Source organism: Myxocyprinus asiaticus, chromosome 27 (genome assembly GCF_019703515.2).
Source record: "Myxocyprinus asiaticus isolate MX2 ecotype Aquarium Trade chromosome 27, UBuf_Myxa_2, whole genome shotgun sequence".
NCBI lineage: Eukaryota > Metazoa > Chordata > Actinopteri > Cypriniformes > Catostomidae > Myxocyprinus > Myxocyprinus asiaticus.
The window spans coordinates 14,994,775-15,011,282 of NC_059370.1; the positions used below are offsets into that span (position 1 = coordinate 14,994,775).

Here is a 16,508-nt window from a genome sequence, read left to right on the forward strand (position 1 = left end):
AAGGATAGTGATCATAGGAAGCTATTTATTATCACATAGTTGTTTGGCTCCTTTTTAAATCATAATGTTAACAGAAATCACCCAAATGGCCCTGATCAAAAGTTTACATACCCTTGAATGTTTGGCCTTGTTACAGACACACAAGGTGACACACACAGGTTTAAATGGCAATTAAAGGTTAATTTCCCACACCTGTGGCTTATTAAATTGCAATTAGTGTCTGTGTATAAATAGTCAAAGAGTTTGTTAGCTCTCACATGGATGCACTGAGCAGGCTAGATACTGAGCCATGGGGAGCAGAAAAGAACTGTCAAAAGACCTGCGTAACAAGGTAATGGAACTTTATAAAGATGGAAAAGGATATAAAAAGATATCCAAAGCATTGAAAATGCCAGTCAGTACTGTTCAATCACTTAAGAAGTGGAAAATTTGGGGATCTGGTAGACCAAGAAAGATTTCAGCCACAACTGGCAGAAGAATTGTTCGGGATACAAAGAAAAACCCACAGGTAACCTCAGGAGAAATACAGGCTGCTCTGGAAAAAGACGGTGTGGTTGTTTCAAGGAGCACAATACGACGATACTTGAACAAAAATGAGCTGCATGGTCGAGTTGCCAGAAAGAAGCCTTTACTGTGCCAATGCCACAAATGACAACACCTTGACACGCCTCACAGATTCTGGCACACTGTAATTTGGAGTGACGAGACCAAAATAGAGCTTTATGGTCACAACCATAAGCGCTATGTTTGGAGAGGGGTCAACAAGGCCTATAGTGAAAAGAATACCATCCCCACTGTGAAGCATGGTGGTGGTTCACTGATGTTTTTGGGGGGGTGTGAGCTCTAAAGGCACGGGGAATCTTGTGAAAATTGATGGCAAGATGAATGCAGCATGTTATCAGAAAATACTGGCAGACAATTTGCATTCTTCTGCACGAAAGCTGCACATGGGACGCCCTTGGACTATCCAGCACGACAATGACCATAAGCACAAGGCCAAGTTGACCCTCCAGTGGTTACAGCAGAAAAAGGTGAAGGTTCTGGAGTGGCCATCACAGTCTCCTGACCTTAATATCATCGAGCCACTCTGGGGAGATCTCAAACGTGCAGTTCATGCAAGACGACCAAAGACTTTGCATGACCTGGAGGCATTTTGCCAAGACGAATGGGCAGCTATACCGCCTGCAAGAATTTGGGGCCTCATAGACAACTATTACAAAAGACTGCACGCTGTAATTGATGCTAAAGGGGGCAATACACAGTATTAAAAACTAAGGGTATTCAGACTTTTGAACCGGGGTCATTTCATTTTTTTCCTTGTTGCCATGTTTTGTTTAATGATTGTGCCATTCTGTTATAACCTACAGTTAAATATGAATCCCATAAGAAGTAAAAAAAATGTGTTTTGCCTGCTCACTCATGTTTTCTTTAAAAATGGTACATATATTACCAATTCTTCAAGGGTATGCAAACTTTTGAGCACAACTGTATATATATATATATATATATAATTTAACATGACTGACATTATATTTACATACAGTATGGGTAAGTATCTTTGGACTTTCTTTTACCCATCATCAAGATTTTAGGTTTCAGTTTAAATGAATGTATAAGGGAAAGAGTATATTTTAGATCCTGAAACTCTTCGCCCATTCTTGTAGGTTTTTCACCTTTTTTTAAAACACTTTTTTTTTTCACTTTAATGGCCCTGCGGTGTGACAAATACATTTTTAACAGTACAAATATTCCATGATGTTTCTCAATTAGTATTACGAAAAAAATGCAAGCATAATAATTATGAAATAATCAGCAAAATGTTGTTTATAATAGTTTAGATTGAGTTTAGTGTGTCACAACACAGGACATCTACATTTAGCCTATGCTTAATATAATATGATTTTTTTATTTTATTTTTTCTAATGGGATGCACACAAAATTGCTGAAATAAAATGAACGAAAATATTTTAATGTGCAGTATACACTGAAAAAAAATATCTGAACATCTAAACATTTATCTAGACATCCTTGCAACAAGAAACAAAATACTTTTTTCTTGATATTAAGATATTTAGGCTTGTTTTCAGAGAAATCTAACTAAATGTATTGTAGTTTATGAAAAAAAATAAAACTATTTGCCAGTGGTGCAAGAAAAATACACTTATTTTACCTTTAAATTGTTTTTTTTTTTCTTGCCCCAATTGGCAATTTGTGTGTGTGTGTGTGTGTGTGTGTGTGTGTGTGTGTGTGTGTGTGTGTGTGTGTGTTGTGGTCATACGAGTACGTGTATGTGTCACAACATTCCTTTCATTTCACTCCCCATTCGAAAGCAGTGAGCCTCATTGTAAGCCATGTCGCCATGCGTCGTGGACAGGAACACACTGGTTACATATGTAGCGTGGCCACTTGGCTTTGTCTGTGTAGTCATCGCATGCTGCTTGATCGCCCTCCTACGTGAGCTCAATCACAATGAGCTTGTCATGTGACCACTGGGTGGGGGTAGATGCGAGGGGGAACTTGCATTGAGCAATATTACAACAGTGCCCCCTTGTGGTTGACATTTTGGGCTGGAAGTATTATTAGTCGAGTTTGGCTCTGGAGAATAATGAAAATGTTACCCAAAGCGATTTAAAGCACATTCAAGCTATACATTTAGTCAGTATGTGTGCTTCTTGGTAATCGAACCCATTACCTTTGCATTTCTAGTGCCATGCTCTTGCAGTTGAGCAACAGGAACTTCATTCATATAACCTAATGTGCATGGATGAAAAATTGTCTTGAGTCTTAAATAATGACCAGCTCTAGCAAGGGACTGTACATGCATCAGTTTTGCAGTTGTTTTGCTCATAGATTTCAGATATGTCCCAGGGATCAGGAGCTGATCTTTGATTGGTCATTGAAAGTGATAGTAGTCGGTTTGTTTTTGGATGGCGCAGTGCAGTTTTAGCCACAGGCTACATCTAATTAGACAAGAGCACCGGACAGCCTGTACATTTGATAGCAATTAGAGCTCTCTGTCAAACCACCAGCTGGAAACCTGTAGGATGCACTGGTGTTTCTGTATGTGTGTGTGTATATCTGTGATCTGGGAACTTGGTTTAACACCCAGACTGCAGGGCGACAGATGCCGTTCAAAAACAGATGGCAAATTCAAGGCTCGTTGGCAAGCGGCTCGCTTTTTTTAAATCGGTAACATTTCAGCTAATGGCTTAATTAGCTTTGCAAATTGTCAAATCGGTGTGTGGATATTGTTATTTAGTCAAAAAGCCTACCTAAATGAGTGAGAGTAATTAAGAAGCAGAAGGGTGGGAAGGACTGACAGTGACTCTGGAGTCTTAGCCAGACCCCTTACGAGACGACGTGAGTGTCATTGCTCAAATAAATACTGACAGAATGGTAAAAGAGCTGAATATGAAAAGGGGAGCAGGTCCAAGAGTGTGAAGGGAACGAGAACTCTCACAGCAGGGTGCTGGGGAGAGGAATAAATGGAAGCTAGAAGGTTTGATGGCATAGGCAGGGGGTATATAAGGCTGGCAATTGGCGTGACGTGTATATGTCTATGCATATGTTTGCGATTGAGAATTTTGGCAGTTTAAAATTGCTGCTCTGGGATAATGCACACCTGTAACTGCTGGTCTAGGATCAGATTCCCCTTTTAAAATACCAAACCTTGATTACTAGTGAGAAGGGAAGAGCTGACTCTAGATCAGTGGCTGTGTACAACTTCATCCTACATTGTTTGCTGTGTTCATACGCAGAGAAAGTGTCATAATTTCTGAAGTTTCTTTACATTTTTAAAACAAATATCACTTTATAATAAGGTTGTATAGGTTAACATTAGTTACTGCTTTAAGTATCATGAATGACAAATTGTTAATATAAAACCTGTATTTAAAAATATTCTAGTGTTCATTGTTGAATACAATAAATCAAATGACTAATGTTAGAAAATACAACTTTTATTGTTAAAATGCATTACATTGTCAGTTTATGTTAACTCTGGTGTTATCCAATAATAAAGGGATAATTCACCCAAAAATGAAAACTCTCTCATCATTTACTCACCCTCATGCCATCCCAAATGTGTATAACTTTCTTTCTTCTGCAGAACACAAATGAAGATTTTTTGAAACATTTCTCAGCTCTGTAGGTCCATACAATGCAAGTGAATGGCGACCAGAACTCAGAAGGTCCAAAAAGCGTAAGCGTAAGTCAGCGTAAAAGTAATCCATACGACTCCAGTGTTTAAATCCATATCCTCTGAAGCAATATGACAGGTGTGGATGAGAAACTATATAACTATAAACTATAAATCGTGAAAGTGAAAGACACTGCCACACCAGAATGTGGAGGTGAAAGTGAAAGCGTAGATTTATAGCAATTAAAAAAAAAAAAGGAAAAAAAAAAAAAAAAGGACTTAAATATTGATCTGTTTCTGACCCACACCTATCATATTGCTTCAGAAGGCATGGATTTACCCACTGAATTCGTATGAATGAATTTTATGCTGACTTTATGTCCTTTTTGGAGCTTTAAAGTTTCGGTTACCATTCACTTGCATTGTGAGGACCAACAGAGCTGAAATATTCTTCTAAAATCTTCATTTGTGTTCTGCAGAAGAAAGAAAGTCATACACATCTGATATGGAATACGGGTGAGCAAATGATGAGAGAATTTACATTTTTGGATGAACTATCCCTTTAACACATACAGTACAACCTTATTGTAAAGCATAACACAAATTTAAACTTTAAATTAATGTAATTTGTGGATTAAAGCATATTTATTACAGTACATTGTGATAGCATTTAAAAAGAGCTCATCAAAATATTAAAATTTGGCAACACTTTACAATAGGGTTGTATTTTTTAGATTGAATGCATTAAGTCAGGGGTTTTCAAAATTTTTAATGTCAAGAATGCCCAAATAGGATGATTCTCATGCGAGGGACCCCTTCCTAAAATATAAAGAGAGCAATATGTTTTAATATCTAAATACCCATTTATACTGTGTGAAAATATTATGCATATTATAAAGAAAATATATTATAAAAAACTTGTTTACTATAAATTTACATTATATTAGAAATGTATATTAGAAAATAAAATACCATTTTAAAATGTAAAATTAAATGGCTTTTATATTTTCATTGTACTAAAACAAAAATAAATGAATAAATATTATATAAATTTACTGTAGATTAAGTTGACAGTATATATATTTTTCTTCCCACTATTATAGTAATGTTACATGTAACCTGAAGAAAAGCATTTTCAATTCAATCTAAACTTATTTTTAGTCATTAGAAGGCTGAAAGAAACAGTAATAATGTATAATTTGGTAAATGTTTACTATTTTATAAAAATTTTTTTTTTTTTTTACACTTTTCTGAAATTGGACATGGCAGCCCCTTGCAGCCACCTAGGGGTCCCCGGACCCCAGTTTGAAAACCCCTGCATCATTGGATTTAGGTAGGGATAGGGACATGTCCCTATCAACTTGTAGAACATATAAAATGTTCTGACCAACATTTGGGCAATTTTACAACTTTACAACAAAATGTTTTAATTTTCATTTTAATGACTATTAAAAATTCTCAGTATCATTATTTATATGTGAGTTATTGTCCAACATCTTCTGAAGCAGTGAATAAAAGGCATTGTCACATTGCACCTGTTACTTTTCTCAGCGCGGTTCAGGATGCACCAATTACAGTCATTTGTGATACTGTATAAGGGCTTTTTTGCTACAAAAAATGCTAGTATATATTAGTATGTGACAGGGAGGAGGGCATGGCCAGGCCATGATGGTGCACGGCCAGCGCTGAATCAGCTGATCAGTGGGAGAGCGGAGGCACCGGTTCGAGAGAGAAGCACACAAAGGTGGGCAAAGAGGCGGCGGGAACCGGCTTAACAGTAATCATAAACTTTAATAATATAATTGAACTTAAAACAACATTAAACATAAGGACACAGACACACATGCAGCGCAGCCATGTGCGTCTCTCTCTCTCTCTCTCTTGAACCTGCGCCTCCGTCTCCCCTTTATCTCGCTCTCCCACTGATCAGCTGATTCAGTGCCGGCCATGCATCATCATGGCTCGGCCACGCCCTCCTCCTCGTTACATAGTATAAATGCTAGTATAACTGCACAGACAACTGATTGCCATCCCAAATTAAGAATTTAGTGATGGCCAGTTGGGCAAAAAAAAATTCGGAATACAAATTAACTTGTGGTATGATTTTAATGCATTCATCCATAAAGTTTATAAAGATACAGGGAGCATAAAATATCAGGCACGCTTCTGGTATCTGTGTGATTCTATGACGACATAGACGTGTGTAAGAGAGTCGAGCAAGCAGCTCATCAAAATGAGTCGGTCTATGTCAGCTCAAGGATGTTTGCATTTTTAACTAATACAGTATTTCATATTTTCTGCACACGATGTATAGCATACATTTAGCCAATAAATGTTTTATTTTGCACATTTATGAAGAACATCGGGGTAGATATGAAAAGCATGTTTTCTAATAAAATACAGGAAATAAAATTAGACCTTCATGATCAAAATATTGCTAGTGAAAAAAAGGCTAATATTTAATATGGTGGGGCAGAGGTATAGAAAATGAGACTTGTTATATGAGGAAATATCGTGCCTATAGACACTATACTTTCTCGCATTCTTAATTTCAACATTTTCAATAATGTCCTCCTTGCAATATGTCCCTACCAACTTTCAAACCAAACCTACACCCTTGCCCTGCATTAATGTCACAAATGGTTGCTGAGAGGAGACAGGAGACGTAGGATCTAAGTGTAGGCTTTAATAAAAAAATGATGACAGTCAAAAAATACAAACGGGAACTCAACACAACAACAAACAAGAACTGACAAGGGAATGCAAAAACTAGAGGGTATATATACAAACAAGAGCTAATGAGTGAATGGAAAACAGGTGAGAACAATCAGGAACAGATGGCAGTGATGAGGGCAGTGCATGATGGGAAACATAGTCCGGGGGAAACACTTCAAAATAAGAGTCCTAGGAAACATGAGGGAGACAGACTGTGACATAACCCGCCCTTTAAGGGGCGACTCCTTGCGCCCCAAAGATGGCTGAGGAAGGCAGGAAGATACTGGTGAGGAAAGGGACCCAGAGGATGACCAGGTGGCCAGGGAGGAGACCCCAGGGTAAGAATTGGGTCAGGAGGTCTGGGAGGCGGCCTCAGGGCAGGAACTGTGTCAGGAGTCCCTTGTCAGTTCTTGTTTGTTGTTGTGTTGAGTTCCCGTTTGTATTTTTTAACTGTCATAATTTTTTTATTAAAGCCTGCACTTAGATCCTACGTATCCTGTCTCCTCTCAGCAACCATTTGTGACATTAATGCAGGGCAAGGGCGTAGGTTTGGTCAGGAGGCCTGGGAGGTGGCCACAGGGCCGGTACTGGGTCTGGAGGCCTGGGTGGTGGCCATAGAGCTGGGACTGGGTCAGGAGGAGATCTGGTAGCAGGAGGTGGCAGCTTAAAGGGCAGAGCCATAGAAGGTGGTGCCACGAGACACAGGTGGCAGAGACCGTGGTGGAATGGGCAGAGCCGTAGGAGACACAGAGGGCAGAGCCAAGGAAGGGTCGACAGAGGCAGGTTGAGCCTGGAGAGGCACAGAGGGCGGAGCCGTGGAAGACTCAGAGGGTGGAGCCATGGAAGGCGGAGCCATGGGAGGCTCGAGGCTAAGAGTCCTGGATGATTGGGAAATGACCTCCATGGTCGTGAACACTGGCAGAGACTCGGGAACGACCTCAGTGGTCGAGAGTACTGCCAAAGACTCGGGAACGACCTCCGTGGTCGTGAGTACTGCCAGAAACTCGGGAACGGCCTCCGTGGTCGTGAGTACTGCCAGAGACTCGGGAACGACCTCCGTGGTCATGAGTACAGGCAGAGACTCGGGAACGACCTCCATGGTCGTGAGTACTGCCAGAGACTCGGGAACGACCTCCATGGTCGTGAGTACTGCCAGAGACTCGGGAACGACCTCCGTGGTCGTGAGTACTGCCAGAGACTCGGGAACGACCTCCGTGGTCGTGAGTACTGCCAGAGACTCGGGAACGACCTCCGTGGTCGTGAGTACTGCCAGAGACTCGGGAACGACCTCCGTGGTCGTGAGTACAGGCAGAGACTCGGGAACGACCTCCGTGGTCGTGAGTACAGGCAGAGACTCGGGAACGACCTCCGTGGTCATGAGAACAGGCAGAGACTCGGGAATGACCTCTGTGGTCTGTGACATGGCGTGGAGCAGACTCCGGCGTGGCTGTGACATGCCGTGGAGCAGACTCAGGTGTGGCTGTGACATGCCATGGAGCAGACTCAGGCGTGTCTGTGACATGCCATGGAGCAGACTCAGGCGTGGCTGTGACATGCCGTGGAGCAGACTCAGGCATGGCTGTGACATGCCGTGGAGCAGACTCAGGCGTGGCTGTGACATGCCGTGGAGCAGACCCAGACTTGGCTGTGACATGCCGTGGAGCAGTCTCAGACTTGGCTGTGACATGCCGTGGAGCAGACTCAGGCGAGGGAGGCCTGGAAGCCGGGATCAGGGTAGGGAGAGGAGGATCATCTGAAGCCAGAGCTTCTAACATTAACCTCACATATTCCTCCCACGTGTAGTCTCCCGTCTCTGGCAATTCCCTCCACCGGTGAGCTGTTAGTCCGATCCGGTAAATTGACTTGAAATGGGATTCAGCAAATCCTGTGATGCTGGCAATGGTGCTGAAACGAAGGGAGTATTCCTTTATGGGTAAATCCACCTGGCTCAATTGGATAAATAAAGCCACTAGGTCCATATTGTATGGTCAGTTCTTCTGTCACGAATGGTTGCTCAGAGGAGACAGGAGACGTAGGATCTAAGTGCAGGCTTTAATAATAAAAAAATTATGACAGTCAAAACAACAAACAGGAACTCAACACAACAACAAACAAGAACTGACAAGAGAATGCAAAAATTAGAGGGTATATATACAAACAAGAGCTAATGAGTGAATGGAAAACAGGTGAGAACAATCAGGAACAGATGACAGTGATTAGGGCGGTGCATGATGGGAAACGAAGTCCGGGGGAAACACTTCAAAATAAGAGTCCTAGGAAACATGAGGGAGACAGACTGTGACAATTAACATGAAATAACAATTTACAATATTTTTACAGCATTTGATAATCTTGGTTTATGTTAATTTATGAAAATCTATGAAAAGTGTCCATTGTTAGTTTATATTGTTTCATGTTGCATTAACTTATGCTATTATATACAACTTTTAATGTTAAAATGTATTAGGATAGGATGAAAATAACATTAATCATGATTAATAAGTCCTGTAAAAGTAATGTTCACAAATACAACCATATTGTAGTGTTTACATCCATATTCACATTTCAATATTCGACAATCCTCTCAAAACTAGCTAATGACTTTGGCGAACCTAAATTCCCAGACACATCTCTTAAACTTGTGAAGAATGCTCTCTCCAAAGGATTTTATCACAAATTCCAAATACTTTTCAAGTTAAGGGAATGTTGCCTAGGTTCAGGTGTAGGATCTTTTTTTTTTTTTTTTTTTTTTTTTACATATCTAAGCTTTTCTAAATAGCTTTTCTAAATAACAATGATAACAAATAATTCATCTGGAGGTGAGGTATGAATGTATCTTAGGATGTGATTTGAAGAGCCGTTTGAAAGGAGTGTACAGTATGGCTCCAGATGGCTTCAAATCTATTTTAAATGCATTTAAAAAAAACAACAACTAAGGTATGGAGTTGGACATTCAGTATAACTTTATTTTGCAGTTGGTTCACCTGTGGTAGACTGAGAGAGGGAGAGACAGGGAGACAGAGAGAGAATCAATCTTACAGAGAGCAACAGATAAAGAGCTCCCATGCCGTATACCATGTCGACATACATGGTCAGCTATGTGTGTGCTCCAGGTAACTGATCGATTGAGCCTGAGAACGCAACCAGAGGGAGAGCGAGAAAGTAAAGGATAGCAGACTTGTGCTGTACTGAATGGTCCACTTCTGTACTTGCAGTTATGATGTTGTGGTTTAAACCATTTTTAGTGTTGCTTGCTTAGGAAACATCATTATTGCTATTGCTCATACCTAGGAGTTTTAATATGTCTGGAGAGATCTGTGCATTTGCATTACTATGGCAGTTGCTCAAAAGTATGTGACCTGAATGCTGCCATATTTGTTTCTTTGGCACTCATTTCTTGAAAGATTTTTTGAGTCAGTCACCTGTGCCAGTTGCACCAGCCATGCGTAAGTTACAACGTAGAATAATTACAGCATAAATGGGCATTAAGTTACAATTTCAGTACTATTAAATAACTGAGCATTGCACCATTCAACTTGTGAAGCGCAAACCCATCATATAAACTAAATGTTCACGGAAGCCTCCGACCAATAGTAGTGGTACTGTATAAAAAGGAAGATTGATTAGATAACATCCATATCTCATGTTTTGTGTGACAGACATCAATCCTGTAGACCAGTGGTTCTCAAAGTGTGGGGCGCGTCCCGTAGGGGGCACGAAGGTATTGTAAGGGGGCCGTGGAAGACTGACCTGTTCTCAAATCACTTTCACACTTTCAGCAAAAATAGTGACAATACACGCAAGAACCAATGTGCACAATTTCTTCACCTCTGCCTTTTCTCCTGCCTTGTTTAAACTTTGGGCATGCATCACAGCACAAACAGCACAAAGCATGTAGCAGTGTCAGGTGCGTTCTCGATGCACTTATGTAAGCAAAGATGTCTCGCGCGTGCCAGTTTCAAATGGGGGAAATGATGAATTAACACTGATATTTCAGTCGGTCCCTCACACAACACTATCGAATGGCTTCAGAAGAATTGATATATAAGGCACAAGAGTTCAGGACGACTTGTATGGTGCTTTTGGAACTTGGACAGCCTATCACCATCCTCTCATCCCTCAGTCTTGTCGCTGATATTTTGTACCTGTAACTTTTGGCCTGGATGGGCCAATCACAGTTGTTTATTATTACTGGAAGTTTACTGGAGTTTAAAAATGCTTTTATAAATACTACTGAGGTGGATTAACATTCACAGGTATAAATCCTTGCAATTATTATTATATATATATTTTTTTAAATAACCATGCAGTGTAAATGTCTCCACTGAGAGAAAAACGTTCTGCTATTTCTTATTGGTACACTTCCCGGTGTGTGTTGGCCAGTATCACTGGTGCATGCCACACTTAAAACCCTTATAAGTTCATTGCACTCGTTTGATTGAGTAAACTCGTTCCCTCAATTGCAGTGAGTAATGGGGTCTCCCAAAACTTGAGTATTTAAGTTCAATTAACTTGGTGTTCATATAGAATTAACTTAACTATATAAGATGAGTTAGATGGAAGTAGACTTAACTCAGATTTGCTATTTAAATAATGTTTTTTCTACTCTTAATAATTTTAATTGAATTGATTCAATTTTAGATCAAATAATAGCATCAGCTTAAATAAAGATGATAACTGATCCTAGGTCAGTTATTAATTAATTCTCAACAGAAATGCATACTGTATATACCTGTATTTCAGTTGCACATGCACAAGGAGAACTGTGATAATGATAAAAGGGTCCAACTTGACCAAATGGGACACCTAATGGTGACATCACACAAAATAACTATATTCAACAAAACAACATAAATAATACTGAAAAAGAGCTAAAACCCCTATGAATTTTTAATAACAACTATTTAAATTCCCCCAAATTTTCCCTTTGACCAAGAAAACATAATGAAATAATTCAAATGCAACTCATTGTGGGTATTCCCCATAGCCTCAATTTTGTACTCAAAATTTTGAGGTATTAAAACTCAAAATCTTAAGTCTACGGATTTTTAAGATAAATAATTTCAATGAACTTAAATATTTGAGCTATGAGCCCAAAACTTGACATTTCAAGTGATACTTAATTAAGACAACTTGATATATCAAGTAATGACAACTTTAGGGTTTGTAGTCCAGGTTTCAATAAAAAAAAAAAAACGAATGCATTAAAATTAATAACTGTCATACTTTCAAGTTTGTTGTATTAGTATTCATGTACTACCCCTGATTACTTTTAGATACAGTTCTTGAATATGTATAATTTAAATAATAAAATACTATTTATATTTAAATGATTATGCATCATTTTTCAGGGAAATGTAATTTATTAGACGTGACGCAAAATAAGTTTGAAAGGTCAACAGTAACAAGAACACTGAAATTCATGGTTTTTCAACACTTCGGTTTACAAATTTGATTAATAAACATTATATAATGTGACAACACATTACTTACAGAGAGCTTGTGACCTAAAAGCCAAGTCTTGCCTTAAGAACATGTGGTGCAAAAAAATTAAGAAAAGAGTTAGTTACAAACTAACTAGTATTTTCTAAGCCCCTAGCTTTACAATGCCCTGACACCACTCATATTTTCTAGAGAAACTGTTAAAATCTAGTTTTTAGAAATATGTAATTAAAGGATTTTATTGTGCTTACACAATTCTCTCTCTCTCACACACACACACTGAGATCAGATAGCCCTTTCTTTTAATGCTGACCAACATTGATAGTATTGACTGATATAAGTCTGAGTCTGGAATCTGGTTTCTCTCTCTCTCATTCTTCAGAAGTGTGAAACTTGTGTCAAATTGTTCTATTGTTGTTTTTTTTTTTTTTTTTTTTCATATTGACTTTATTACTCTATCTGTTATTGCAGGATGTGATGGTGGTAGGAGAGCCCACCCTGATGGGTGGGGAGTTTGGCGATGAGGATGAGCGTCTGATCACACGGCTGGAAAACACGCAATACGATGCCACCAACGGCCTCGACGATGATGACGACTTCACAAACTCTCCGGCGCTCGGCAATAACAGCCCCTGGAACAGCAAGCCACCCACAGGGCAGGACAGCAAGCCCGAGAGTACAGCTTCTCAGCCCTCGCAGTAGGAGACAACACAAGCAGTGCCCCTTTAAACCACCAGGGCGGCACTCTCTCTTTCTCTCTGACCTCACTTTTTACCCTCGATGATGTAAATCCCATGTCATGGTGTCAATGATGTCATCCATTTTCACCAGAAACTGATGATTCCACTCCATGTTTTGGGTGACATTAAGAAAACTGACCAAACTTTGGCAGCAATATTTGCTCAATGGATTCTTTTTGAAATAATTTATCTAGGTTAAAAAGCAGCTAAAGAAATGGGACTCTTTGGTGGACTTGACTTTAGCCAAGCTGAATTCATTGAAAGAGCATTCTGCTTTAACAGGTGAGACCTGAATTTGGGGCAACTTTAGCCCAATAATCAATGTAAAAACTACCATCTGTCTTCAGCTTGATCTCACATAAAAATCGGCAAGTGTGTGATGATTTTTCTTTAGCCGAAATCAGTATACATTGACCGAATTTGAAAACACTGCCCCCAAAGGCAGTAATGGTTTCAGAGCATATAAACAAGTGTGACATCCATTTATATCCAGGAGAGTTCGCCAGAAGCCAGTTTTAAAATTAATTGTTTTCAGCTGAACATGGTGTAAAACAGTGAAGAGAAATGCTTATTTTGTTTAATCTACCCCCAAACCAAAACCCAAATCTAACCTTAACCATTAGTAGAGTCAAAATGCAATGTTAGGGACAAAAATGAAACCCCCTAATCATGCTTGTGATTGTTTATACAAACATGATTACTTCCTTGTTTGAATGGGAATTGAACTGTGGTCTCCTATGCAACTGATGCAACATGCTACCAGTCAAGCCACAAGGGAAAGTAATTGTTGTTAAGCCGTTCAAAATATGTCCGATGGAAGATAGGGCATGTCAGTGAGTTGACATACTGTTGCCGATCCTAGGGTAACGGAATCGGAAACAGCATGCCAACTTCCTGTGTGATCATGTTGCTGTGTTGCAGTTGAACATACATTTCCATAGTGACTCCAGTTGGTAACCACACTTGGCATCAACCAATTGCTGAAGAGATAATCATGTTCATTGTCCTCTCACTTGGGACTGGAACTGCAAAGGCATTCACTGAGACCAATCCCTGAACATTTGCATTTTTATTGGAGATTCGTTTAGCTATTGTCTTTTTCCCTCTGCTTTCAATTAAAGGCGAACTGTCTTTTATTCCTTCAATACAACAGACTGTATTAACAGACAGCTTTTGTCTTTGGCTTGCAAAGAAGAAATAAAAACATGGGCAGTTGCCATTTACAGATTGTACTTTCATTCAAATATTCATATTTTATTTCTAAGTCAATATGTGTTATCTTATTAATTTGTGAATATTCTGTGTTCTCCTTGTACTGTACAAATGAGTTACTTTTTGATGGACAGGCACATATAAAAAGCATATTTGTCCATATCTCGCCTCTCTCCCTATAATGAGTTATTTTCATACTGGAACATGAAATGTTTCTGCATGACATTTTGAAATCTTTTTTGAGGCCATGTCGGGCTTTGGTTTTCAGTTTGGAAGCACAGTAACCAGGGTTATATGACTTTAAAATAAAAACTTCATCTAATGTCGTTGAAGTCCTCAGACCCTGATGTAAATGGCAGCTGTTTTGACCGAATTGTAGTTTGCCATGTTTTTTTGTCCAAAAATAATGGATTTCATGCTCAGGAATGAAAACCGCACTATAAACTAAGACCATTAGGAAGAGGTTACAGTAAAATCAGGCCACAAATGTTAATTTCATTAGCTTGTATGAGTTTAAAGAACATTAATTATTTCTAGCTTCGTGCTAGTTTTAACATTTATGAAAACAAAAAAATGTTAATGTCTAAAAAAATGCAGTGCCCTTATTGGCAACATGGTCAGCCAGTTTCATACAGCTTTATGTCCTTCAAAATCCCTCTTGTTTTCATATATTGTGAAACTGTTATCTTAATTGTTACACTGGACTTGAAAAGTGTTTGGAAAGGACCTTTAAGAGGTGAAATGTGCTTTAATGACTGAAAGGAGGATTGTGATGATAATGATGATGACAAAGAGCCAAATAATTTTCACATTTTTTTCTGTACTTTTTCATTACAAAATGTATTTACTAAACTTCATCTCAGTCTGAGATATTTCCAAAATCAACTAAATGAAAGGACACAATCTCAGTGACCCACTGTTTAAACCTTGTATTATTGGAACTCTGCACAGTTTGTAAAATATTTAGCAGAGGTGTTTTTGTGTCATATCCAAAGTCTTGTATGTATGCTTTGCCATTTTGTGTGCCAATAAATTGTGCTTACAAAACTTTTGCTTAGATTTTTCTGACCCACACCTATCCAGAAATAAATAAATTCAGTACAAGTTTGACTTTGCTCAACCTTGGCTTCATAATTGCCGTGACTTGATTTGAGAAATACCACTGGTGAACATCTCTGTCAGCTGTATTAATTATAAATAGGGCAAGATGGGGTAAGATGCCCCATGAGGTAAGATATCCTCCTGACCTTTAATTTTCCTCTTGACCATAGATGCCACTAAATTTCATCTTAACACATTTATTAAATGGCTATTCTCTTATTAATCTTGACTTTTAATCTGAACATCAACATATGTGAGATTTATTCCATCTGAACAGTTTTGAGGATAAATGATCTTATTTTTCATCATTAGTTTAATTAATAGTGATCTGTAAATTTATTTTCTGTTGGATATTAAATGTTTTGACATCTATGGATTAATAGGGTATGTGTGGACACAGAAACACATTTATATTTGTAGGATAAAAAAATATTGTTCAATAAGTCAGTTGAGTGGAATCATTCCATCTGAATTCATAGTTTATTGCTATTATGAAATCCCTTCAATTAAATATATAGGCCTATACATAATTCATAGAATGGTATGGTGTAATTGAGATATCTCTTTGAGTGGGATTCTGCTATTTGATTCGTCTGTCATTATTAAATTATTAAATTAAATTATCAAAATGCATCATTTTACATAGAATATTTTATTTAGTATTTTACATGAATGACACTCTTTTAAAGAAAAAAAATAATAATTAAAAATGATATCAGATGTATTTGAAATATTCTGAAAAAAATCAGATGACAGCTGGGATATGTTTGCCCCAGGGGCCTTCTTGCCTCAGGAAGGGGGTCATCTTACCCCAATAGTGGGTGTTACGTCCCCCAGGGGTAGGACGCAACAAGAAGGGACTCCCGCTCAATGGTCAGACCCAACGCAAGAGAACAACGGAGTATAAATGAAACAGTTTTTATTGTTGTAAACAATTAATATTAAAGAAAAGCAGCAGGAAAGAGACTTCAGTGTGACCCCTGGCCCAAAATAATGAACAAAATAATCTAGAAAATAAAATAACCTAAATGTATGAAAAATAAAAATAAAATAAAAATTTTAAAAGTCTTACCTACCTATACTAACAAAAACAGGGACAAATGATATTCAAACAAAAAGGGCAGGCCACCCCTACACCTGTCTGCTTTAAAGACAGAAAC

General features: G+C 38.5%; 1 protein-coding gene across 3 annotated transcripts in view; it reads left to right on the forward strand.

Annotated features, from left to right (window-relative positions):
• The window catches only part of LOC127418330 (LIM domain-binding protein 2), a 120,623-nt gene extending 106,365 nt beyond the window's left edge, over positions 1-14,258 (forward strand). For all 3 annotated transcript variants that reach the window (XM_051658902.1, XM_051658903.1, XM_051658904.1), the window contains one exon: positions 12,767-14,258. In XM_051658902.1, coding sequence (XP_051514862.1) covers positions 12,767-12,997 — 231 coding nt within the window. In that variant the 3' untranslated portion in view covers positions 12,998-14,258. The remainder of the gene's footprint in view (positions 1-12,766) is intronic.
• The last annotated feature ends 2,250 nt before the right edge of the window (positions 14,259-16,508 follow it).